Source organism: Botryllus schlosseri, chromosome 10, assembly GCF_051294905.1.
Source record: "Botryllus schlosseri isolate E-star chromosome 10, Bs_hap1, whole genome shotgun sequence".
Taxonomy (NCBI): Eukaryota; Metazoa; Chordata; class Ascidiacea; order Stolidobranchia; family Styelidae; genus Botryllus; species Botryllus schlosseri.
The window spans coordinates 11,795,736-11,820,678 of NC_137245.1; the positions used below are offsets into that span (position 1 = coordinate 11,795,736).

Genomic DNA, 24,943 nt, shown 5'->3' on the forward strand with positions numbered 1-24,943 from the left:
CCCCGGTATCTTAAACGCGGTAGAGTGACTTATTTACCGTACTGAAAGTATATGGTGCATATTATCCGTGTGATACCTGGCCATTTCTGGGCCATGTTTTGTAGAACTTTGCTGGCTAAATTATTTTGAGTTACATGTACTGTAACTTAGTGCCAGCCATGAAACCAATTCATACATTATGGTAAGTGTTGACTGGGTATTACCATAGTATACAGCGCGCATCGTTGTTTATATTTGAAAGCAGAATTTACGTTTTGACACGGCCGCCCAATCAGCTAAATGCTTCATGCATTTCGGAATTGGACTTGCAATTCCATTTTTGTTAGTATGAAATCCGTTAGATAGCTTGGGTTATGTTTAGTTTATTTTTAATCGCGTGCTGCAGCTTTGCATCACATGCGCTGCCACCTGATACGACCCCGAGAAGATTGGATATGTCAAATACGTCAGGTAAGGTAATCGAATGTTATAGCGCAGTGACTCCGAAACCTTTTAGTCGAGGATCTAAATTTGAGTTGTATAAACGTCTCGCGACGCAAGCTTCACACATCGACAAATTGCATTGTTATCATGCTAGGTTTTTTCGGGAATGTGTAAAATAGAAAAGATACACACAACCAGTTATAGTATGCGTCGCAGTGACGCATATGTTACACATATAACAATCACAGTGTAATTGATACCAATGGAATATCTTCTATTTTCAATGCGCGAATATGTTGTATTGAACGCCATGCATAGCTACTAGGGCTGGGCACAATGATTCGAGTACTCGAATCTGAATCGAGTATTAATTTTAATGATTCGAGTCGAGTTGTAATAGACGATTTTTTCGAGTACTGAAATTATACGCTACTGACGACTGAAATTTGGTTTACTAACGAGAATTGTAGTATTGATACAATTTTCCGCTGAGGGTGACTTGAGACCTTGATTGGCCGTGTCGCAACGTACGAGACAATAGACATAGTAAAGAGCTACGAAGTCATGATTATCCCACAACATTGTCAACAAGTGCAATGAAATCGGTATGGTCGGAAAAATACCAGAGTATCTTTAATGTAACGGATAACAGGCATTATGTTCTTTGTTTGTTTGTTTGGGGTATTCATGGCGTTTGTCGACTACTATACTCGAATACTCGACTCGAAGCGTAATATGTGATTCAGAATCGAATCAATCAGGTACTCGATTTTGCCCAGCCCTAGTAGCTACATTACAGGTTCCCAACTTTCTACTCACGGACTCCTTACAACTAACCTCAGTGGGTAGCTCCAATAACCAATAATTTTGCAAAAGCATACATTGATTAGAAATTACCGCCATTAGATGTGTTACTCTTTTCATGAAATCACATTAATAGTGAAGGAGACATCGCCACTGACAACAAAATAACAAAGTGTACTTTGCTGACTACGACACCAAATAGAACGATTGGTGCCATTTATCGAAATGGTCGGTTTGTGAAAAGTTAAATTTTATATATCGAAAACATCGGAAACTCCTCCTGCCTTGAAGAAGTATGTTTCTGTATAATCTGGATTATAGATGAGCGGTATAGCTGTGTACCTGTACGTACACCCTTCACTCCGAAGGGAAGGTTTGTGCGGCCAGCGACAAAGTGCCAATTTTGGATAGCGTGCGTGTACGAGCCGAGACATGGGTCTCTACACTCTCTAGTTTAGTTATCAGTCTGATACCTTCGAGCTAAGCTCCAGCTGGCTAAGGCAAAGGTAACAATCGCATCAACATATACCGTTATGCATGTACCGTCAACGTTTTGACAATCATTTTGGATAACATGAATTCATGTTTCGGGCTACCAGCTAGTTGCATTCTGGTTATTACGAACAAAATATTTGTCCAACTCGTGCTGAGAGAACCCATTGTAATGGTATCAGATTGTCTGTACATGATATCATTTAAACTAAATGCAACCGAAATAGAGGTTGATTCGATCGATTCAATAAAACCTTTACGCGTTATAAGATGTGATATGAAAGGTCCGATGTAAACTGTCTTGGCCTTGGCGCACAGTTTAAATCTCTCTGTCAACGGTACGTTCGTAAGTACCGGCTTCTACGTCACACGAACTAAGGAAAAGGTTGGAACGAATCGCTTCACTGCCGACTTGTTTGAGATGATCGACTAAGCTAAACGAAAGACGGAAGCTAATTGTTGAAATCTATCTTGTCACCCAGACTATGCTGATAACAGTGTTGGGATCAAGTCCCTACCTTCGAATCCCGAGTCAGCTCGAGTCATTGCACATTTTGACTCGAGTCAAGTCAAGTCAATCGATTTTCAAAGGTGACTCGAGTCAAGTCAAGTCACTCGTTTTTGGAGGTGACTCGAGTCAAGTCGAGTCAAGTCAAGCCAAGTCACGATTCAAGTCACAATTCAAGTCAAATTGAATTTTCTAAGTATGAGTGATGATGCAAAGTCATTATATTTTGCTAACTGGGTGAAAGACAGATTAATTAGTCATCTCTCTTGAATCAAATAACGAATATAAAGTTAAATATACATGCAAAAAAGGGGCTGTAACGCTCAGGCCCACGAAGACTTCCTAATAAAATAATTGAGTGACTGTATAGCTACATGATACACGGATGTAGCATGTTCTTATTTGTCACTATAGAGCAGGGGTTCTCAACTTCCCTCGTATAACGGGCCGCATTTTCACACTAAAAGGCGCCGCGGGCCGCAGAACATCATCACCATGTATTTGTGAACCACTATTAAATTTAGGCTACTGTAGCCTATTTACCAGTCTTATACGGGAATTTAGTACATTTTTATGCATTCTAAAGCATTAATGGAGAGCGTTCGTAAGTTTGCAGTTGCTGTTTTTTGTGAGGATATCTATTTTCAAGTGGCGCAAGTAAATCCCTTCATGGAGCGTACATTCTATTCGTTTCCATGTTGGTATATGTACCCTTCAAACCTTTCCACCAGAGAACCGAACTCGCTGTTTCAATGCGTGAGCGAGCAAGTATAAAATTACGGTGACATTTTCGTTACAGAGGTTATTATCACTTTGAGCTCTCAGTGATATGAGAAGAAGTCAGATTTTCGGGGACATTTGTGAGCAAACCAATCAACTCTTCTTTCCTTCCATGGCTGGAGCCATACACCAGTAGTTACAGAAGCCAGCTTTTTCAAATTTATGTTTTTCACTGGTCCCCTTCCCACGTTTGCCCCGTCAGCATTTCCTCTGGAAATATGTCTACTCTGATAAAACGCACCTGGATAATTTGCTATGCAATGTGTGTGCACTGTGTGCGGTCGATGGATTCGTCCAATGCTAGGCTAAAGTAGTCTATGCGTGGCAACGCACTATGTTTCAAAACATGCGATAAAAGATCGACTGAGATAGCTGTTACTCTTCTGGTGACTGTTGAATCAGACAACTGTAGCCTCGAATTTTATCAGGTGATGTTGGACTTGCTGCTAAATTCCGGAAACAGCGAATATTCGCACAGTACGTTAAAGACTCTTCGGTTTATCGATAATCCAAGCAATTTTGAACAATGCGTCCGTCACGACGTCGGCAATTTGAAAAATGCCTCGAAATATGGATTGCTGGGCTTGAAACCAAGCTAACTGTATAACTCCTGATGAAACAATAGTGCTATCATTTCAAGCTTCTAGGCTTTGTTACAACAACTGTTCTTCCATAACAATACTGGAAGAACATAACAATACTGTACCAGTAGTAATTGCGTCATATTGAAAGTTGTCGCGGGCCGCAAAAGAATCGTCTGCGGGCCGCATGCGGCCCGCGGGCCGCGGGTTGAGAACCCCTGCTATAGAGGATCGAATACGAAGCCTCGACAAGTTGAGCAAATTGATATGGTCAATACACTACCCATCTACACACCCGTGATAATATAAACGCAAAACCTATATATTCATTCGATTTTAATCATACAAGAGTGTTGGTAAAGATGAGCACTGCGCAACGCAAGCACGCACCGAGCCGTCTGAAACAAAGATACGTTTCTATTTCATTATCTACTGCTACTACAACAACAACAACGTAAGCTGTGATCGTTTCGTTTGCGGTCGATATATATGTGATGTAACAATGGAGGATCAGTGAAATGTACAATCAGTGAATGTCTGGTTGCTCTCACAAGTTACACCGGCGTATCGTTGATAACCCGATCGTACATAAGATAGTGTGATTTAATCGACACCGTTTACCTAATGACTTGAAATGGACTCTTAAATTTTGTCTCCGAGTCACGAGTCAATCTACATTTTTTTGCAAAGTGACTCGAGTCGGGGCCTACGATACTGTAAGTATCGTAAGTAGGCCCCACTTGAGTCAAGTCAAGTCATACGAAAAAGTTGACTCGAGTCAGCCATGACTCGAGTCATCCCAACACTGGCTGGTGGTTGCCACATTATACTCGAAATAAGCTTCTGGCTCTCATCTAAATGAGCTCCTGTTGCAACTGAGTAGACAATCTATAGATCTGCGACAGGACATCTTGTTGAATTTGTCTGACATCATCACCTGGCAGATATCAATCAAGTGCCAGTGCCAATTGATTCACACGAGTTGAAACGACTGTTTTACTTCTAAGACGAAGTTATTGAAATCTGATTTGCGTTAATGTCTCTCATCTTGTTATCTTATTGATTTGGCGCATACGGCTACTTCAACAATAGCATGTCTATGCGTGGTAATGCGCGCCATTAGCTTCATAGAACGTGGATTGACCGCGTTTTCGTAGCAACCGGGGCCGTGGAGTCGGTTCGCTCTACCACCGATTCCAATTTTACGGACATTTTCAAAATACTGTCTCCGAAATCTGAAACTTTAAACACACCGACTCCGACTCCAGCTCGTACTATCACACATCCCTGTCAAACTACTTGGAAAATGAAACGCTTATTACATTTCTTGTTGTTATTATGATGAAGTGTATCAACTTATTTTTTAATTTAAAGAATTGTGCTTGCAGAAAGAAAATATATTTGTGAATGTATTTGTATATGTGAATGTACGTCTCCGTGAAAAAGTTGATGATAACTTTTGTAAATGCAACGGCGCATTTTAGTAACATTTAAGAACAGTTGTCTCGATTTCATGGTGGTTGGAGTCGGAGTCAGTTTTACAAACTCCAACTCCAAGCGGTGTAACAAAATGTCTGTGCCTCCGACACAGTAGTGACAGTACCAGTCCCCCGGTATAGCCGCACTGCCATTATGAATAAAATTCAATTTCGAGAATACTGCACGTTGACATGACATCCTTATCTTATGTTTTAGTGTAATATTAGCAAAAACTAAATAGTTACGGTTCCATTTTCGAAGGCTCTGCGACCGGTGTTTCGGTCGAACCCCGGGTTCACGAACCACGTTTGATATCCCAATCAAAACAGCGTCAATGATTTTGTGGTGCGTCGATGAAGTACGTCGATTATTCGGTTCAACTGCGAGAAACATTTCCCGCTCCCTGTCCAACCGCTGCAATACAGTATTGAATCATTAGGTTGGAATATGGTAAATGAGCATGGTGAGCGGATGTGAAGCCAACCCGTAGGATTGCGTCTTGCACTGTTAACCTTATTTCCGGTCGATACCTCTGGAGAGGTGAAGTTTTTGTTCATTTATTGTTTTAAACTGCTTTTCCAGTCCCGGTACGAATATCATTTATAGCTTCGTTTCTGAATACCTTACACATGTCATTTATCATCATGTAAGTGTTTTGGAAGCTCGTATCACGTTGTATTAAGAAATATTCGCAATATTAACAATTAGCAAGAGCGGCCTAAATTGCGTATCTACTTCATGCAGGAACGCATCCAGTATTTACTGGACAAGACCAGAATTCTTCCACACAGCTACAAGATGTGCAGGAAATGAAAGTTATAAACAACGAATGGATAGTAGTTACTGCGAGGTTTGAACCTGTAATCCATTATTTGTATGTTGTATTTCCTATACTTAGTGGTAAACGTATGGCCTTCACGTAGATAATAAATTGAATGTTGGTGTGTGTATGAGTAACATTGTCACAGAATGTTGTATTTGGTAGTCTACTACACCCGTCGTTTATGCACGGAAATTCTCGACTGGTGTGATCAATATAGAATAGATTGTCTCTAGTCACCCTATGTCAGCTGGGCGTACAAATGTTATCGAGTTTATCGTTCATTGGAAATGCTATAGTGATCGTCACATAATAAGATGCTTCTATAGATTAACAATATTATTTTTATGGTATTTTATATATAAATGTTTCATGTCGGACTAAAATATGTATTGTATCTGTATGTTGTATATCCTATTATCAAGCGCGTCACGTCTATTTCTGCTCCAGACTATTTCGGGGATATGTGAATTGTTTCTATTTAAGCAGCTAGCCCATGCGTAGAAGCAGCCAGCTTTTTCGGTTCGTGGAAGGCATTTGAGACCCAACAGAATGTCGCCATTCAAACGTTTAAGTCGGTTCGGGGAATTTTTGGATACGTCCGTTTCACATTTAATTGACTGTAACATTGTTGTTGATTAGATTTTGTCACGGCGGCAGACTGAATCTTAAAAAGGTATTTCCGCCATATGCAGCAAATGCATCAAAGCCCTAGGGTGTGAGACTTCCTAGACTGGAGAAATGATTCATGTGTCATGAATAATTTAGGAATGCATAACGAGGGTAGAGAAATGTGAAGTGGGTGTGTAGGAGAGAGGCAATTTGAATTTTATGCTTCACTGGTTTATTGCGTCTCAAGGGAGCAGTTGGCTGCGCGGGATCTTAATCAGACATTGGTTGATTACTGTATCACTGTAATCGATTACGAATAATTCATAAACGCACATTACGTTGACTATTACATGTAAAAAAGTAATCACAATTATTGACCACTACATTCATTGTACTTTCTTGACTTCAACACTTAGCCGAATACAGTATATGAACAATTAGAACGATTTAGATGAGACTGCAATATACGAGAACTAATTTTTAAAAATTTTGACGCCATTTTCTTGATACTTCACAATATAACCAGCCACTGTTCGTTCGCCCTCGTTGGAACTTGATGTGCCTGGCAGGCTAAACACTGCCTTTTTACCGCGTGCATGGGAGTTCCCCGACGCGCAAATTTTTTTAAAGACCAGTTTACAAACATTTGTTCCGTCGGCCAACATGATTTCTGGAAATATGCTAACCATAGAGTGCCTGGTGACTAGTAAGGCTATTAGCGTCGTCAATGCCATCTGCATGAGTCATCCATTTCTGATATGTCATTTTATTATCATATAGTGCGAAATTAACTTCATGACGAATGGGATAACTTAAATATCGCCATAGTAAGATGACAAAATTTGACCAACTTGTGATTCGTTACTGGAGACATTGACTTGAGCTCGAACTCGTTAATTAACTTGGACCCGATTTCTTGAATCATGATTTGAAGTCAGAGAATGACTCGTGACTCTGATCCTCGTGACTTGATTACTGGAGAGCCATCAGTGCTGATCAAGCTTCATAATTTCACCAACCAAACGACCGCAATGCCATATATCTTGTATTTGTACAGGAATGCCTTCTACACTTTGAACACTGCCGATATCGAAAACAGCTTGGGATCGACTCTGCTTCTAGGAAGACAAGTAAGAGTGGAGCATCGTTTCAAATGCGCGATCATCGCGGTGACTTGAGCATTATGCGCACAGACGATTCGCTGGCTACCAGACAACAGAGGCGGTTGCGAACGGAAAACGTCTGAAGCGCAGAAGAATAGCTGCAACAACTTCATTCGGATTTTAACGCCCACGGAAGATAACTATTTCATGATTTGCGGGACTAACGCGAAGAACCCTCGATGTAGAGAATACAGGGTAACAGAAAGACACTTTTGTGTGTATCGTATGAATCGATACATCTGTGAGATATTCTAGCAATACCATATCGATGACCATTGATAAAGCTCACTGTATGACTGTCTTCGATTGTTGAGACCTATCGTCAAGTCCTGTATCCAAATACCAAATTATATTCAACAGACACAGGTATTACTATGCATTGTATATCATCCATACGTGGAAAATGGGTGTATTTATCTGGTTTCCGCCGTAGCGAGGGGTGTAAATTTGGTTAAGGGCACTTTCAGGTAGCAAATTGTGCTTTCACACCCGTTATAATGAGGGAAAATGAGTCAAATGCACCAATCCTTATGGAGATATATCACAAAGGTGTAGTGGTTCTGTTTACGTATGCCAACGTCTTAGGATTGCCGATGCAAGCCCTACACTTCACATTAAAAATGATGGCTGGTTTGTTCGTATTGAAGGTTACAAAGAAAAATGTATGCGTCGATCGAAATTTATGTTACACCCCACAAAACAGACCCCATAACTCGCGTACGTCGAAGTTTTTTGTATGTGAGGAAAAATTCTGCCAGCACGCAATTGTACACAAATTCACGAAGTGTAATCATGGAATTATCATGGAGAATCTTTCAAGTATTTTCGGTCCCAGTGATCCATCGGTACCACATCTCCCCTACTTCAGCATTCTGGCCTTTCGTGGCTCGAGTCGACGCTAAGTATCGTGTACATTAATATAGGCTATCACTTCACTGACATTTAGGGTTGGAATTTGCAATATGACGCCACGTGACGTCATGAGGTTCACGTTCGCGTTCACACAGAACCTTTCAAAAAGGTTCGCGTTTACACGAACCTGAACTTTTCAGAGGTTCACACCATGCCTACTACGTACTAGAGCTGCTTAACCGAATATGTCGCGGGTACCAACCATCCCATATCGTATACCTCGGCTATATCGGGCGGTAACCGTCCGTAGGGTGACACAACATGAAATTTGAAAAGTATTTACACAATTATGGCATAATTATACAACTTAAAAACACTGGGTATTTGTTTTAAGCAAAGTGTTTTAAAGAGCCATTTGTTTAAAATGCAACCATGCGTAGCTATATGTACTACATGTTTAGTGTGCTGCGATTCAACCAATCGAAGTTACAAGGATTCTACAGCGGAAATTTGTATTAAAACTATATTAACTCTTTGTGACAAGGAGCGTATAATTTTAGTACTAGACAAAATCATCTTTCACTACTCAACTCGAATCATTAGAATGAACATTCTATTCAGATTCGCGTACCGCAATCATTGTGCCCAGCCGTAGGAAGCGTTACTACTGTTGTGTACAGCGTACAATAATAGTTTGCAAGGATAGAATACAGCCTAGTGATGTGTCGTGACTCATCGCCGCCGCTATTTAATGCACACATTGACCTTATTCGGCCACATTAGCCACACCGATACCATAAACTAGCTCAGTCAGACTCACGCAATTCAAGAGTCACAAACGTTTTAAACTTTTACAGTGGATCGAAGACCGATTCAAGGACAATCACCGACTTCAAAACTGTACTTTGAAGTCAAAATGCTTACTGGATGATAATCCCTCGTTATCCTACGTTTATACGGGTAAGTCCTCCATGAATGTTACATCTTTACATCGTATCCTTGCGTTGATAGGCGTTTTGTTAGCGAGCGATAATCAATGTGAATTGAGACCCAATGAAATTGTAATCATTGGACGTTTATACGGTGACACCTTGCATGTGTGATGTGAATGCCGCCGTGTACAAGTACATGCACTCAGATCAGATATGAAGATAGTAGTCACCATTGGTAGTCAAGCATAAGTATGTGTTACAATGTTCATGTTCATGTCTACTCAAATAGAAATAAAGTAACGACATGTCACAACTCCATCAAGTGGAAGTAGAAAACGAAGGTCTTCAAGTATCTTAAGTAATTAGTTTCAAGAGTAGAATTGATCAAGGTCGATTGTACAAGTCAGTATCACAAATACTAGATGATACATACATTTATTTGATATGCATAACCTGTAATAACTCTTAGAAGCGGCGCACACGACTTGTGATGTGTTAAGCGCCTCTATCACGATTTTACTAATAACAATAATGACGCTCAAGTAGTCGAGTATTTGGTTGTATTGAGGGAAGTATCTCATGGAACTTGACTCTCGAAAGATTGTCCGATCAAGAGACAATTGCCCTAATGCGCTATAGGACGGTGCTCCAAATGCCCGGGATTCTTGCCAAGGAGTAAGTCATCCCAGCATAACCAAGGTGGCGAGGCAATAGCGACCGCGCCGACGCGACCCCTTCAAAGCATGTTTATGCCAGCTCTCAGCACCAACAGGCAAGTTTCTTCGTCCGGGTTTTACTATTTTCTTCCGACAAACCCGATTGGATGCGCCACAGAGAGAAACTGTTGACGCAACACGAAAACAGAAATTGGCAGAAAACTTGGGCACTATGTGTACAATATACTATTCAATTGCATATTGAAGTTCCCTACCTCCAAGAATTTCTTCGAAAACTGTGCGCTGTTTATCACGGAATCGTTATCGATTGGCAGATAACCGTCTCTACATGTCGACGAAAACTGGGCATCGTGGCGACGCCGTTATCCGTCGTACCCCGACTTGGCGGAATGTGCGAGATCCCGGATCGAGCACTTCGAGGTCTGGCAACTCCACAACACCATTCAGATATCAAATACCCCTCGAAACCAAGATGCACGATTCGCGGACACTCAACGACCCGGTTTTCGTGTTTGCCACCGAAACGGAAGAGCGGATTTTGTTTTTCTTCCGGGAAACTGCGTTGGAACAGATGGGTCCGCGAAAGGTTGGGATTATGTAATCGATTTCAATTGAAAAATACGAGGTCAAGTCCAGAATTCATATACCCAAGTCAGGGATATCTAGAACTCTATCTATTTTAGGGACATCTACATATCTAGAGTTCTAGATATCCGTGACCCAAGTGTTGGCGATATATCTAGGCTCCTCCTCGCCATCCGATTTATGTCAGTGTCTTATAAAAGCCCAGAACACAGATTCACTACTATTTTTAGCAAAGGTTCGATATATTTCTCATGTAATAATTTACTGTCACACAAATTAATACGCTATGCCAAATCCGATAAAGCACCATTACCAAAAGCAATAACCGAAATGTATTTATTATCCTGTTAGTCACATCTATAGGGAGCAATGGCATTAAATATTCCTTGCTAGTCCTATAAATCTTAGTTCGAAAGTGATGGGAGCGAGTCAAAAGGCAGTGATAGCGCGAGTGAGACTGGGTCGAATATCCCCTGTATCACGGTAACTGAAGATATGTTGCACCAATTTGTAGGGTTTGTTTGTTTTATTGACACAACAACAGTGGCGCTTTTCGCCATCTTCCGGGCGACTTTTCACGCTCGCACTCTTTCACCGTCGGCCTCCCTCGTTTTTAGATGCGCACGCATATTTTCGTCTGTACTGCCGACTTCTTGGCGGCTCACCTACATCTGGGCTTTTCGTACGACACTGCATATGCAGTGAGGTCAGCGATGTGGAGCCCAGAAAAACCTCCGACACTTAGAAGTAGGTCCGAACCGGAATCCGAACCACTACCATTGATGTCCTGACACTGGTGGTGCAAAACCAACTGCGCCACTTGCTTCTCTACCAATTTGTAATGACATAAGTCATTTTGAGTTAGTTGTGGATATGAACCCTGCAATTTCGAATGAAGCCACTTTTGACCGGCTGCTAAAGATATGCCAAATGCCACGTCTCTATAGCAAATCTAGGAAATCGTCCTTTGGTATATCCACGTGAAGTATAGTTTCGAGGTGTTTTCTCAATATCTATTTCCACTTGTAATAGTGTTGAACTTTACGTTAATTCTTCTGCCTATACTTAAGTACCAAATTTTGCTTTCACCAACCCTGAATAAAACCATGATGACCTTGAACTATTGATGTGCTTTCTATATCACGCACTGGCATCCGCAACGGCTGTTTTGTCGAGATTCGGTATTTATTTATATTGATACAAAATTAGCTGGCGCTAAAACACTTATTTTGCCGAAATGAGCCTATTTATAAAATCGACATTCCATCGAAGTCAATGAATTATTCATGAAACTATCAATTTCTGTCAATATTGGCACTGAACTTGCCACAGAATAAAATCTCTAGGATGTTGCGTTAGTATTATCTTCGGCATTCACTTCCATGTAACGCCTATACTATAGCAAGTGTTATGCGTTCTAGGAAATGTATTATTCATCAAGCCCCTTGTTCTATCTATGACATCATTCGCATATGCTCCGTTAGCACAAAATCGCACTACAAGTGATGTAAAATAATGTTCAAACGATTGTAATGCAAGAGATATCTTTACTGAAATCAGAAGTTACATAGCATGGCGGCGTTGGAATATGAAAACGTGATCGAGCATATACCTCATCAGCTGCTTACTATTTATCAGCCGGCGTCCAGGCAAAATAGCGAATGTCAAAACAGCGAATGGTGAAATAGCGAGTCATTCAACATAACGAGGCCTTGAAAATAGCGTTTGTCAAAAAGCGAAAGGTGACCCATAAAGAATAGTGAGTTAAGGTTATAGGGGTAGGGTTGCTTTGGGTTCGGGTTAGGGATTAGGTTAGCTTTTGTCAGCATTATAATATACCTATAGGTAAAAGGCTAGGGTTAGTTTGGGTTATATAGCATGCCTCGCTAGCATGACACTTGTTCCTTTGACAGTCGCTATTCTGAACGGGAGCAGTATATGCGATGGCAGCTATCATTCGTACAATATTTCCACATGAAACCTGATTCACATCAGTGCGTGGATTTAGTATTGCTATTTCGCAGGTGACGTATTCGCGTGTGGCGCAAATCTGCAAAAACGATAGCGGCGGTACAAAGACCTATTCTCAGCACCACTGGACCACATACTTCAAAGCGAGGTAACTATCGTCAACTTGGCTTAGGTACCAGTGACACACAGAGATAGACGAAGTTGTAAACCACGCTACTCACAAGTAGGAGCCGAAGTAACGCCGTAAATACTCGATTATAATGGAAGTCGCAATTTTCGAGATATGTCGAAATGTGCGAGTGGAAAATGAACGGTCTTAAAGCTACTCAGGACGAGTCAAAATTACTTTAAGTAAAAGTAGAAAGTGTAAGGTCTGAACACTACTCGAAGAATATACTCAAAAATGAGATTTGGTTGAAGGGTCGCGTACGTTCAGCAGGTGGCTGCCTTATTATTTACAATACGGATCTTGACGATTATGGCAAAATGAATGAATAACGCTACAAGTATAGCAAGGCATGATCTTTGACGCTGTATTCAGTTACCGTAATACAAGGGTTATTTTACGTGGTTGTTGTGATAATGTCACTACAGAAGTTACGCAACCCCATCACTCGGGCGAGTTTTTGACATGTCAAAATAAGTCAAAATTTTAGCGTAAGGTCAAAATTGTTTACAAAGTCAAAAATTTTTCGACTTTCTTTTGTATCGTAGATTTTGCACTGTCGGTGAACTTACAATTTGATATTTTACAGCTTGTAGCCTACTTTACAGGCCTATCGTTGTAGACAGCTCATTGTCTGCTCATTGTGAATCATAAACGGTCAAATCAAACAAATAGGTTGACCTGGTGTTATGGTCAACTTACCGCAATATCCTCACCTAGCAAGACTGCTTGCGCATTGCATGATTCTTATATCAAGAAGCGCACGATGAAAATTTGTGATGTAGACAACATTGTCAGAATGAAGCAACACGGTGTGACACCAGCAGTGTACGCATGACATTAGTGATGTCAGCCAACAATTGCTACTGTTGAACGTTATTTTTCCATTCTTGGCAAGCGACTCAGTAAGGACAGACTCTATCTACCCGAGAATGTATATTTCGCCGGTATATTTCGTTGTACTACGACAAATTTTAATTATTTCTACCATAATACGTGATGTAACTACTGGAATTAAAATACTAGTTTTTTTCGTGTAATATTTTTTCAGTTTTCTAGTCAAAAACTTTTTTTAAGGCCAAACTACCTCATAAGGACAGACAGTTCCAACCAGAAATGAAGATGAGTAGTACAATTTTAACATCATGTGCGAAAACACCTAATTTGCTTATGTGAGGTCAAAATTTGGCCAAAATTAAGTTTTTTCGGTGAAAAAAGTGAATTGTTTTATTTTTAGGTCAAAATCCTCCGTTTTTAGGTGAAAAAATCCCCCTACCCACCACAAAACTAATTTCCCATTTGCAATCGAACGTGTATAAAATAAGTGGCTTTGTGTATGAAAATGCTGTTTCAGTAGAAGTGGAAGTACTACGAAGCACAACCACAGATGTAAGTATAGTGCGAGTAGACTAAATCTACTTGCAGACTTCGAAAAAGTAGAGGTACTTCGGCACTGGCCAGCTCTGGAAAAATATTCCGGTAGCGTACAGATTAATTGGGTAAGCCGATGGGGTTATATGGCTGAACATGAGCAGTATATCCGAGCTGAACGATGTGTTAGCCTCTTAATTGAATCGCATTTCTGGTCAAGTCACACCTGTACATAGTGAACAATTCAATCGTTTTTCAGACTCAACTGTTCTTATCCTGGCTCGAGAGCTTTCGATTTTGATGAGCTGCGTCACGTGTCCGGTCCACACAGAATCCAGGGCAGGGACATATTCTTCGCAGTTTTGACGACGCCAGAGTACGTTGAGACTTATGACAACGGTCACCGAATTTATGAATTTATGCACATGGTCATATAGACATGTTGGCTATTTATGTACGTTGTCAAGATGGCAAATGCTACTACGCTTATATCGGACTAAATCGCTTCCGAATCGATCAATTTTGGGGAAAGCTTGAAGTCAAGAGAAAGTACCGAACCATTCATTTTAGAAATGTTATAGCGACACAACCATGCGTACATCAGTTAACGGTAACCCCGTCACGGACCATATCCATTCTCTTTATGGGCGCAGGATCACAGTAATACTGTTGTGGTTAACGAAATTTCTAAACTCGCCAGGTTTTCTCATGTTTAAATTGCACTATGTTTCATTCAGACACGGCATCCCTGGTTCCGCAGTATGCGCCTTCAGCATGGATTCGATACGCGTAGCATTCAACGGGAAATTAATGAATAAAATCCCTGTCGACGGAACGGAATTTTACTCATCCAAGTCGGCCGTGGCACCACCACTGGAGGACCCAACTCCGACAGCGTGCGAGTCACGTGATGCAGGTTCGCCGCGACATTTTGAAATTAGCCCAGAAGCAACCTTAGTTCTCACCCTAGTAAAACGGATCAGAATCGTCAGCATTGCTACGCAAATAGAAGTAAAGTTAATGCCTTGAATTTTGACTAAGTAATAGTGGCAGTAGCAATTTCCAAGACATGTTAAAACTACTCCAAGTAGAAGTATAAAATGATCGGTTTGAAAAGTACTCAAGCAAGTAGTCTGTTTGCGATAGTTGATAAGATAATTTCACTCACGCTCCACGCTTTACAAATGAGAGGTGCAAAATATAAGAAGTCAAAAGTTTCAGTATGAAGTCTGAAAACAAAACCACTTCAGTTGATTACATGGCAAAATTGGGGGTAATGAACAATAACCTTTACCTAAAACTATTCCTCAATCTTCCCACCCGAGCCTACGCTAACCCTAACCAACACACTATAGTGGCGCACGCTGACAATCCTTCTACCTGTCACAATGATAAGCGTAGGGAATGTCAAAGAATTCCAAATGATATTCTACGCTGTGATAACCTATTAACCTATTACCTCTTATAACCTAAGCCATCCTGGAAATGAGCGAGATACACGATATACTTTTAAAGTGTAACTGTAGTTGCGGTTACAGCAACCCAATTATACTTTAGGAATAAATAGTCCTATACTTGGATTGTTCTTGGATAGAATTGCCAGCATCTCTGCCTTTAGCCGACTGTGTAGTCCCTTTATCGTTTCAAACTTGATGATTCAGAAAAGCTGGACGAAGCAGTGCTGGAGTTCCGAGCATATCACCCGTTCATGCATTCGACGGTTAAAGCCATCGCGCGGAAACCGCTTTTTATGAGAACGGGAGCTCCATTCTTGTTCTCCGCTATCGATGTTGAACAGATAAGTCTGGGAAACGGAGAGGACGTGATAATGATGTACATTGGTAAGAATTATGACTCTTCTTACGATGGTCTATCGAAATATCAGCATTTCGAAGCAATACATATATCCGTTTTTGTGCCTTCAGAATCAGTTACAGTTCTGTTCAACCATACAATATATACATAACATCACTAGCTCCAGAGTTATGCTATTCATGTTGTACTCGAAGAGTCGCGAGCAATCCACAGTACTGCATTTTTGAGCCTTTTCAATAAGTTACGTTCTGGCGTGGAGCATACAAATTACACGCATCATCAAGTCCCATTATTGGTGCAGTATACTTGTCACATCTCGATAGCGCTATGCAAATGACAGATCAAGAAAGGAATTTATTTCGGTAATCAGGCGCCAGCACATGTACTTCAACGTCTCATGCCTTGATACTCACCATTTAAGATATAGCATGGAAAATGAGTAATATAAACAAGTGCATCCGACATATTCAAATGAGACTTAAATGTCACTTGGTATCAATAGTGTCGTCAGATGCCGAAATGTATTTATTTGTTCTTAGAGATTTATGAAGCTGGCTATTCACGGAACTGCTATTACATGATATTTTATGCAGTAGCAACATATCGCCTAATATCGCAGTCCTGATTAGTGCTTTGAGCTGCTTCCTGCTCGCAGTCCCGATGTAATGCTTTCCGTTGAGTTATATTGTGTTCAGAATCAATTCATAGCGTAAATCGCAATGTAAACGTGGACACAGTATCATGACGCAGCATTTTTCACTTACATTTCAAGGTACAACCGATGGTCGACTTTTAAAAATCGTTACGCGTTCGGATGCATTCAAAACTGGTAATAAGGTACCCGGAGACTCGGTCTTCGTGGAAGAGAGAATGGTCTACGACAGCACAAAGTGCGCAGATTCATCAAACAGCGAATCTACCGAATACCAAGATAATGAAAAGAACAAGAGGGTGTTGAAGGTTCTGGTATTGCCCGGAAAGAATGCTGTGATGGTCGCGTTTCCTCGATGTGTTGTGACGGTGCCGAAACACGAATGTGACAAGAGCCCGTGTAAAAGGTCAGTCTACCCGCTGCTATGTAACATTTGTATGTTTAAACGACAACGGCACGCATTCATTTAAACGGGCCTAAGCTAAACCAAGTCAACGGTATGAATACAATACAATCAGTAGTCCTGAAAGTAGTTTTGACCGTAGCATCTCCAATGTGTATATCTCTCAAAAGCATGGGAGTCAGTATAACGAAGTATGGCTACTTTTTCCATTTATCAAAGACTGTTTTGTCTATACTTGAACCACGTTAACCGATAGTAGTATTTTAGACCATTTCCCATTCTACTTCAACATTCTTGAATGTAAATCATTTACTTTTTGCATCTTAGATTCTGCTAAGTAGTAAATAGCGTCTGAAGGTTAATTTGCATCAATATTATGTGAGAAATATCAAGGCAATATAACCTTAGTAACACAGTATAGCGGAATTTTATTTCTAAAATGGAGCTCCATTCATTAGGCATTGTAGTTCTGATCTTTGAATCTTGAAAGGTGTCACCAGCTATTGATTGATAAACGTCTGCCACTACTAATTTAAATCTACCTCTTGAAGCTACTTGAGTGATTTTCAGACGTTTCGTTTTATACTTTGAGTATAGCGTTCTAAATCACTATATATTCTTGCAATTGAACGAAAAATCACGGCATTACATATGATTCCATTGAAGTATTAGCAATGATAAATTTAAACTCTTAACTTTATGTCACGAAATCTCCGATACAAAGACAGCTAATTTAGATATGTCATGTGAACCCGGCGTATGTTATGTGACCTGCAGATTATTCAAATGCGACCATGTCAATGATAAACTTCAGTCGATTGAATTCATTTCATAAACTAATGCCTACAATGGAACAAATTTTAACCACAGAACATATAGTAATCATGTTGTCTCTAACAACTCAATGACCTTTAAAATACTACGTGTAAAACAGACACTTCTATGCAGAGTAACCCTGTAGGCCACGCACGCGAGAATTTGATGCATTCCGTATAGACACATAATTCTAAGTGATAAAGACTATACTCTCGCGGAAATATAACTGTACAGTACAGTATAGTGCCACACAGTCTGAAGAAGGAGAAAGTAACATTAGATATTAAACATCAGATATTAAAAATCAGATATCAAACGTGATGACGTCATCCAGCTTTTACATTGCGATATGCATAAGCAGGCCGTGTTATTTTTGGCATTTCAAGAGCCAGATGCCAAAACTGCCAAAAATAAAAATTTGAAAATGCCAAAAATAAGCGATTTTTGGAATATGCCAAAATTAACACGGCCTGCCAAATAGTGTATTTCGTTCATGGTGTTGTGTTAACAGGACCCCGTTACAAGCGAGAAGAGCGTTTGTGAAAGGCAGGTTTCTTAATCTGGGTCCAGCCCACCCATTAGGGGTGAAAGCATGGTGTCCTAAATGTTGTGGGCACAGCGAGATTGAATGACTGACTGCATTTGGTTTACGTCATACTTTCCCATTTGTTCAAAGGCAATTTTACGACCATTTTTGACCGGCTTGTCGAGCGCTAAATTTGGTAAATCGGGTATCAATGAGAAGCTGCCGTAGTACTGATTATTAAAATATGAATTATATTTTGCTCATGGAACTGGAACCCCCAAAATCAACCACGATTTTTGCATTGTGATCGAGTTGAACATTGTGACGCAACAAACTGTCTGGCTATTTCTGAGCTGCATAGTCTCGTTTTGCCAGACAGTCTTGTTGCGTCAATGTTCTTAAACAAGCTAACCTTCTCAGGACTCTTCCATGCGAGTTGGTAATATTAAAGCCACCTGAAGTGACAAAAGTCCTCCGAAAATATATCGGTAGACTGAAGGAGAAATGATAGTCGGGCTACTAAATAGAATGTGTTGAGAGACAACACACGAAACTCCTGGAAAAGGATCGGGAAGAAAATTCTTTCCGCGGTGAGATCGATGGCACTGGCGAAGTGATCTCTTTTCATGATGCATGGAAGCCGGTTCGGCCCTCCAAAGATTTCGAAGCTCTGAAAACCTTTTGTGGATGACTGGCAACATTCTTTCCCTCAACGGCTACTGTTGAAGCCGATATTTCCCAGATTCGCTGGGCGAGAAATGAATTTAGCAGAAACTTAGCTGACCTGAGTTTGGAAGCACTGTTACAGTGCAAACGATTTAAGTCTATTCAACAGCTGTAACAATCAACTGTTGAGCGTGTTTGTTAGACTTTTCTTTCTTTTTTTTTGCTTATTGGCACCGATTCCGATGGATACTGCACATTTTGTGGTTTCGTTTGATATTATTAACCTATGAAATCGTTAGGTTTTTTCTTCTTCCTGTTGTTTGTTGGCACTGATTATACGTGGATGCTGCACATTTTGTGGTGTCTTTTGACAAACTAGCCCAAATAAAGCGTTTTTGTGACTAATTCGAGGCTGAAACTATCTATTTAGAGGACGATGCCAAAACTGCCAAAAATAAAAATCGAAAAATGCCAAAAATAAGTTATTTTTGGCAGTTTTGGCATATGCCAAAAATAACACGGCCTGTGCATAAGTCTACGTCTGCGGTTTCAATCCATTCGCAAAAACAACGTGTGTCTCTGACGGCAAACGCAGCGTAACAATATGGGTTTATCGACCGTGATAAATCAATTAGTCTTCAATTTTTGTGCTCAGAAAATGTGTGTATTCCGGAAATCCCTACTGCGGATGGAATAATGGGGAATGCGTATCTACCGAAAGTGGCAATTTCGATGAGATAGAGCAAGACATCTTCACCGAGACTGACATGACTGATTGCGACGGAGCAGGTGGTGGGTGCACGCGCGGTCCTTAATCGATACAATAGTAAAGTATTTTTGTTGCGTGACAGATGGATCTACGGCCATCGGGCGATCGCTACTATGTACAGATGGGAAATTTCCAGTCGTAGCTGTGGCGGCGTCGGCAGCCTGCACGATTGTTGTGGCGGCTATTTTACTCCTCGCGATTGTAGCTCTTCGTAGATCTGCGAAGTGCAAGTAACTGCTACTTTATAGGTTAGTTTACGTAAAGGGTGTGTAACGCTGTATTATTAGCAGGACATCGAAATCTGATTGGAATCAAGACGGGTCCGCTGATATCCTGACAATCCAGGTAACAAATGACTGGTGCAATTTCTGAAATATATTCAGTTACCATAACTCAGGGGCAGTGGTGGCCTTACGAACGGGGGCGCCCTGGGCGAGACTTACCGGGGGGGGGGGGGGGAGGGGGCGGGGGCCTATAGGTATCTAACCGTAACTTCTGGGGGGATCCGCCCCCCAGACCCTCCTTTCCCGCGGTAAGGTTTGGCCAGGTGCTGGATTCGGCTATGTCTATTATTGCATGGGTGTGGCATGCGCTGGCTGTGAAATCCCTCTAAGGATAGACTACATCAAGACTAAGTAATTCTACCGCATGCAGAGACGTGATGATCATCGGGATACGGGACTTTTCTAACAAATGCAGAGATTTGATGATGATTGACACATCCGTACGGAATCATATTCTTGCTTGGTACACGGATTTCCATGTTTATTCGGTATTATCCTTAAAAAAGTGCATAATCCGAATAGGGGGCCCCTTCGACCAGGGGGGGGCCGGGCGACCGCCCACCTCGCCCACCCCAAAAGCCACCACTGCTCAGGGGCCACTTCTCCAAGCAACGACAAGAATAATCATAAAATCGATTACAACATAGTTCAAAACTACTTAATACCTTCCAAAATCCAAAGAGTTACGAGTAAAAAGTTCTGTCTCAGGGAACTGTGGAGTAGAAATGGAAGTTGACTAACATCATAACAACTTAAGTCAGTATAGTGCAAGTAGACAAGACCTACTTGAGTTCACGAAAGGAGTAGAATCTTTACTACTGATCACCTCTGCTGAAGGGTATTATTCAAATCTCCGACTCGGATAATACATTGCAATAAACTTCCGCAGGAACATGTACGTAGCAGTTCTGCTTCTACTTGACCACAAACGTTGACTAGTTTGGACAGCTCTGCTCTTCCTCCAGTCATTTAGACTATACCTCGTATTAGTCGTATATCATCATTGCATCGCAGTACTTTGGTATTTGGATCCGATAAAACCGATAATATGAGAAGCACACAGAGACTGTCTCTCGATCCATAATGCAACATTTCGAAACAAATTCCTCCCATACTTCCAGAACAAACGAAACGAACCGTCTTTCCGAAGGGGACACCCGCAACGCAAAGCCGACGTGTCCCGATCTCCGTCGGCCAGTTTATCTTCATCAAGCTCGCACTCTTCACAAGATCTGTCACGCCCCTTCCACGCCTCACACGCCAGGATACCTTCACACGCTTCGGGCAATGGATACCCCCTCAACTCTGCCTCATCAAACACAAGAACGAACGAGATATCAGAATCAGTACAAATGAAAAGCACTGGGGTGACTTACAAGAATCAATGCACCAACAACAACACATCGCCTGATTCATCGAGCGCGCCGCAGAACCAGTCTTGCGAAGAGAGGATTTTGCCGAAATTCCCAGCCAACGGATTCTGCGCGGAGCCATCTCCTGCCAACAAAAAGATAGTGACAGGATATAGTGAAGTAGAAAACAAGGATAATCGCACTTTCAGTCAGCAAAAGATGGATGATCATATGAGCGCTTTGTACAAGACTTTGGAAACTACCGACACGAACGCGTCAAAATACACAGGCCCAAACCCGTACCGTTTAGAACCCGGGGCTTTTTCATCATTCCTAACACCGCATCTTACGAGATCGCTACATCGCAACGATTCGGAATGCAGCGTTGCAAGAAACCGTACCAATTCAGACTTGGACTTGTTCAAAGATACTTACCCAGACACCGATTCGGGCAGACTAGGCAAACGTTCAAACGTAACCCTTCCCAGACTGTACCGGTCGGGCGACAAAAAATCGCAAAGCCACTCCACAGACGAAGGATATTCGACCGAAAACATTCACAAAGGACACGTGTCTAACGATACGCTGCATTTATCAAACGACAACCTTTTCGAGACAGACGTACTACAGTCCGCCAATATCACGTACGGCAGACGCGATTTGAAGTACGAAGAGCCTGATTGCTCGACAGGTGCGGATCCCTGCAACGTACGAAAATACAGCTTGGAGGATTGGCGTTTCAATTCGTTTCGTGCATCTGACTCTCGTCACTGCGAGCGAGGTTTCGCGAACGGATATATGCCAGATAACAGTAGCGGGTTGAACCAAGAGCCTCGCGGATGCTTGAAGGACACTAATGACGCGTACAACGCCACGCCCGAAGCGGCCTTCCACACGTTACGGCCTCCGGGAAGGATGCGTCAGAAGCTGCCTAGATTGAGGTCGAACGCGAACGCGTCGGTCGCGAATTTGAAAGCGGTTCCGAGCCCACGCGTGCCGAGAAGCAAACAAGCTTGAATTCTTAGACTAGTGTTCGTTGATTTATTGTTTAGTAACGCGCTTCTCGCACGGTCTATGCCCAAGGCTGGGCTTAACGACTGTTGTTGTTGTTTCAGTATTCGTGGTGTTTCGTTTACTTTGGTAATTTATCACTGGGCCAATATACTACATTAGGATTCCTGAGCTGCGCTCACCTGTATCATGGCCCACTTTCGTCATAGGCATTTTCAAGACACCGCTTACGGCGCTTATGCGGTGCGCATGGAGATATAGATATCTGCAACACTGAGTAATTCTAGAGTTGGCATAGGTCGGACTCGAACCCGCAACCCATTCATGTTGTAGCTGTGGAACTTACTTTATAATATTTGAGTACCAATTGTAATAATTTCAGTCAAATAGTGAGAGTCGATCTTTTCAAGTAACGACACTGCCGTGAGTAGTATTGTAGTATTCTAACAACGATAATATAGCTCCAAAACTCTATTTGTACTGTTAGGGCCTCGGTTGACTAAACATTGTACAAGCTTGGCTGCGAATATTCATGGGACGGGAATACTAAGTTATTTTGGGTGACGTGTAACCAAAAGTGGCTAAAGTAGACATTGGTGGTACTCAAGTGCAAGTAACTAAATAAATATCTACCACAATTAGAAGTAAAGCGATTTACCAGTGAGTAAAAAACTGATTAGGCCAATGCCTTCAAGAATTATAAACGCACTTATATGTTGAAATGGAGAACGTAATATTTTCTAGCCAGTCTTGACGGATGTGCAAATTTACTCACAGTATTAAGCTATATCTATAAACTCGTTGATACTCAACTAGATATAACTTGAAGAACATACGAAGACTATCATATACTTGGGGTTGTGAAATGCCCTGATCAGGAAACTAACGGATTAAAGAATAAATCAACTCAGTATTCTGTTACACTTTCGAACACACCCTCTAATAACCAACTCGGACACATGATGCATATGTGCCAGACTGAAGGTGTTAGATTTCACTTGACTGTAGTATGTGGCACACCTATCAACTTTGTAAACCCTCCAACTGACAGCATGAACTCTGATAATTACTATACGGTGTTCATCCGTGAGGTACTTCAATACAGACATAGATGCCGCTTTCAAATCGAAGCACCTGCTGTCTACAGCGCTGTTTTATTTGCTGACAACCTGCCTTCCTAGGATAATCAGCGAGTCAAATTTCATCAACGGAATCGCGGTCGTAACTGATGGATCTCAATAGCCCAAGCTGTCGAATTTAGATGTTCCGATCTTATGTGTATCATTCTTTAAAACAATTTTTGGATACGATGAATTTGATTGTTGTTACTGTTATTAAATGTCATATGTAGCCTATATGTCATCCCACCGTTATCGGATATGTTGCTTTTTTCGTTCAGAATTATTCTTCAGCAGTCCGGTGCACTGCGGTCAGGGTTGTAACCAAATGTTTTCTTTATATGTTATCAAGCTTTGAACAACAATGTCGGCTCTTGGCCCTATGCGAAATGTTCATTTTCAGGACTTTCACAACTTTATTTTTCTATGACCCCAGTTTGCTCTCTTCAGCAGTAACTAATGTCAAGCTAGCTGTGTCAAGCTATGTCAAACGTTTCTGTGATATCGGTCATTTTTCAGTGAAACCAAATGTCAAAAAAATTGTATTATGACATCACGCTGCTGTAGTGCAGTGGTGGACACATTCTTGATGATCAAGCTACATCGTCGTAACAAACTTTGTGTGTGTCGCTTATTGGCTATATAGTTAAGCAACACTACATGACTATAGGGTAACCGTATGTTGAGATCCGAAACATTCTGAAAAAAGATCATTTTTCGACTCGGCTCACGAACTACCCACATTTACTTTCTATTAGCGGTACTGACGAAAAAAAAGGTCATTTTCCGATCTCGCTTACCCAAGTACCCGTCGGGAAGTATGTTTCGTTTATTATCTTGCCAATCCTGGCGTTTGGTGCGTCCGAGTCCAGTTTTTGATCGCATTTTAACACTTTTCTATAAAAAGAGGACAGATTACCAAAAAGGAGGACATCTGGGCAAGGACACTTTCAATTAATTGGAAAGAGGACACAGGATAACCCCAAGCAACACAATGAACTTGAGAAGGCACAAAATAACCGCAGAAGAACGCGCTAGGCACGGAAAGTTTATTGGCTGGTTCGGCTGCGACCCAAATTTATACTCTTTGCGAGACATCTTTTAAGACAGCGGTTCTTAACCGTTTTCGTATCGTTACCCCCAAGAAGAAAATGACGGGATGCAATTACCCCTTTTCAAAAAAATGGCAATTGTGACGTCATAATGTACACTGAAATCTACACTGTTAAGAATATCAAGTCAATTCGAATACCGATGCTGTTTTCGTGTTATCCAGTGGTCAAATCTAGACAGGGGGGGGGGGGATAATAATAGA

The 24,943-nt window shown here is 41.3% G+C and overlaps 1 protein-coding gene and 1 long non-coding RNA gene across 4 annotated transcripts in view; both read left to right on the top strand.

Annotated features, from left to right (window-relative positions):
• Positions 1-24,943, top strand: part of LOC145448503 (uncharacterized) — a 224,735-nt gene that overhangs the window by 128,006 nt on the left and 71,786 nt on the right. The window lies entirely within an intron of this gene.
• LOC145448495 (semaphorin-6B-like) lies at positions 295-23,026 on the top strand. Of its 3 annotated transcripts, none has more exons than XM_080326887.1 (15): positions 295-450; positions 5,812-5,917; positions 7,557-7,629; positions 7,693-7,857; positions 9,372-9,474; positions 10,438-10,709; positions 12,733-12,827; positions 14,476-14,592; positions 14,954-15,132; positions 15,878-16,057; positions 16,804-17,089; positions 19,750-19,886; positions 19,946-20,093; positions 20,151-20,208; positions 21,269-23,026. In XM_080326887.1, the coding sequence occupies exons 1-15, from the start codon at positions 354-356 to the stop codon at positions 22,514-22,516; spliced, it is 3,264 nt and encodes a 1,087-aa protein (XP_080183013.1). In that variant the 5' UTR covers positions 295-353; the 3' UTR covers positions 22,517-23,026. The 3 variants fall into 3 exon arrangements, with proteins under 3 accessions (XP_080183013.1, XP_080183015.1, XP_080183014.1); XM_080326889.1 differs by having other exon boundaries at positions 20,154-20,208; XM_080326888.1 differs by having other exon boundaries at positions 19,750-19,883.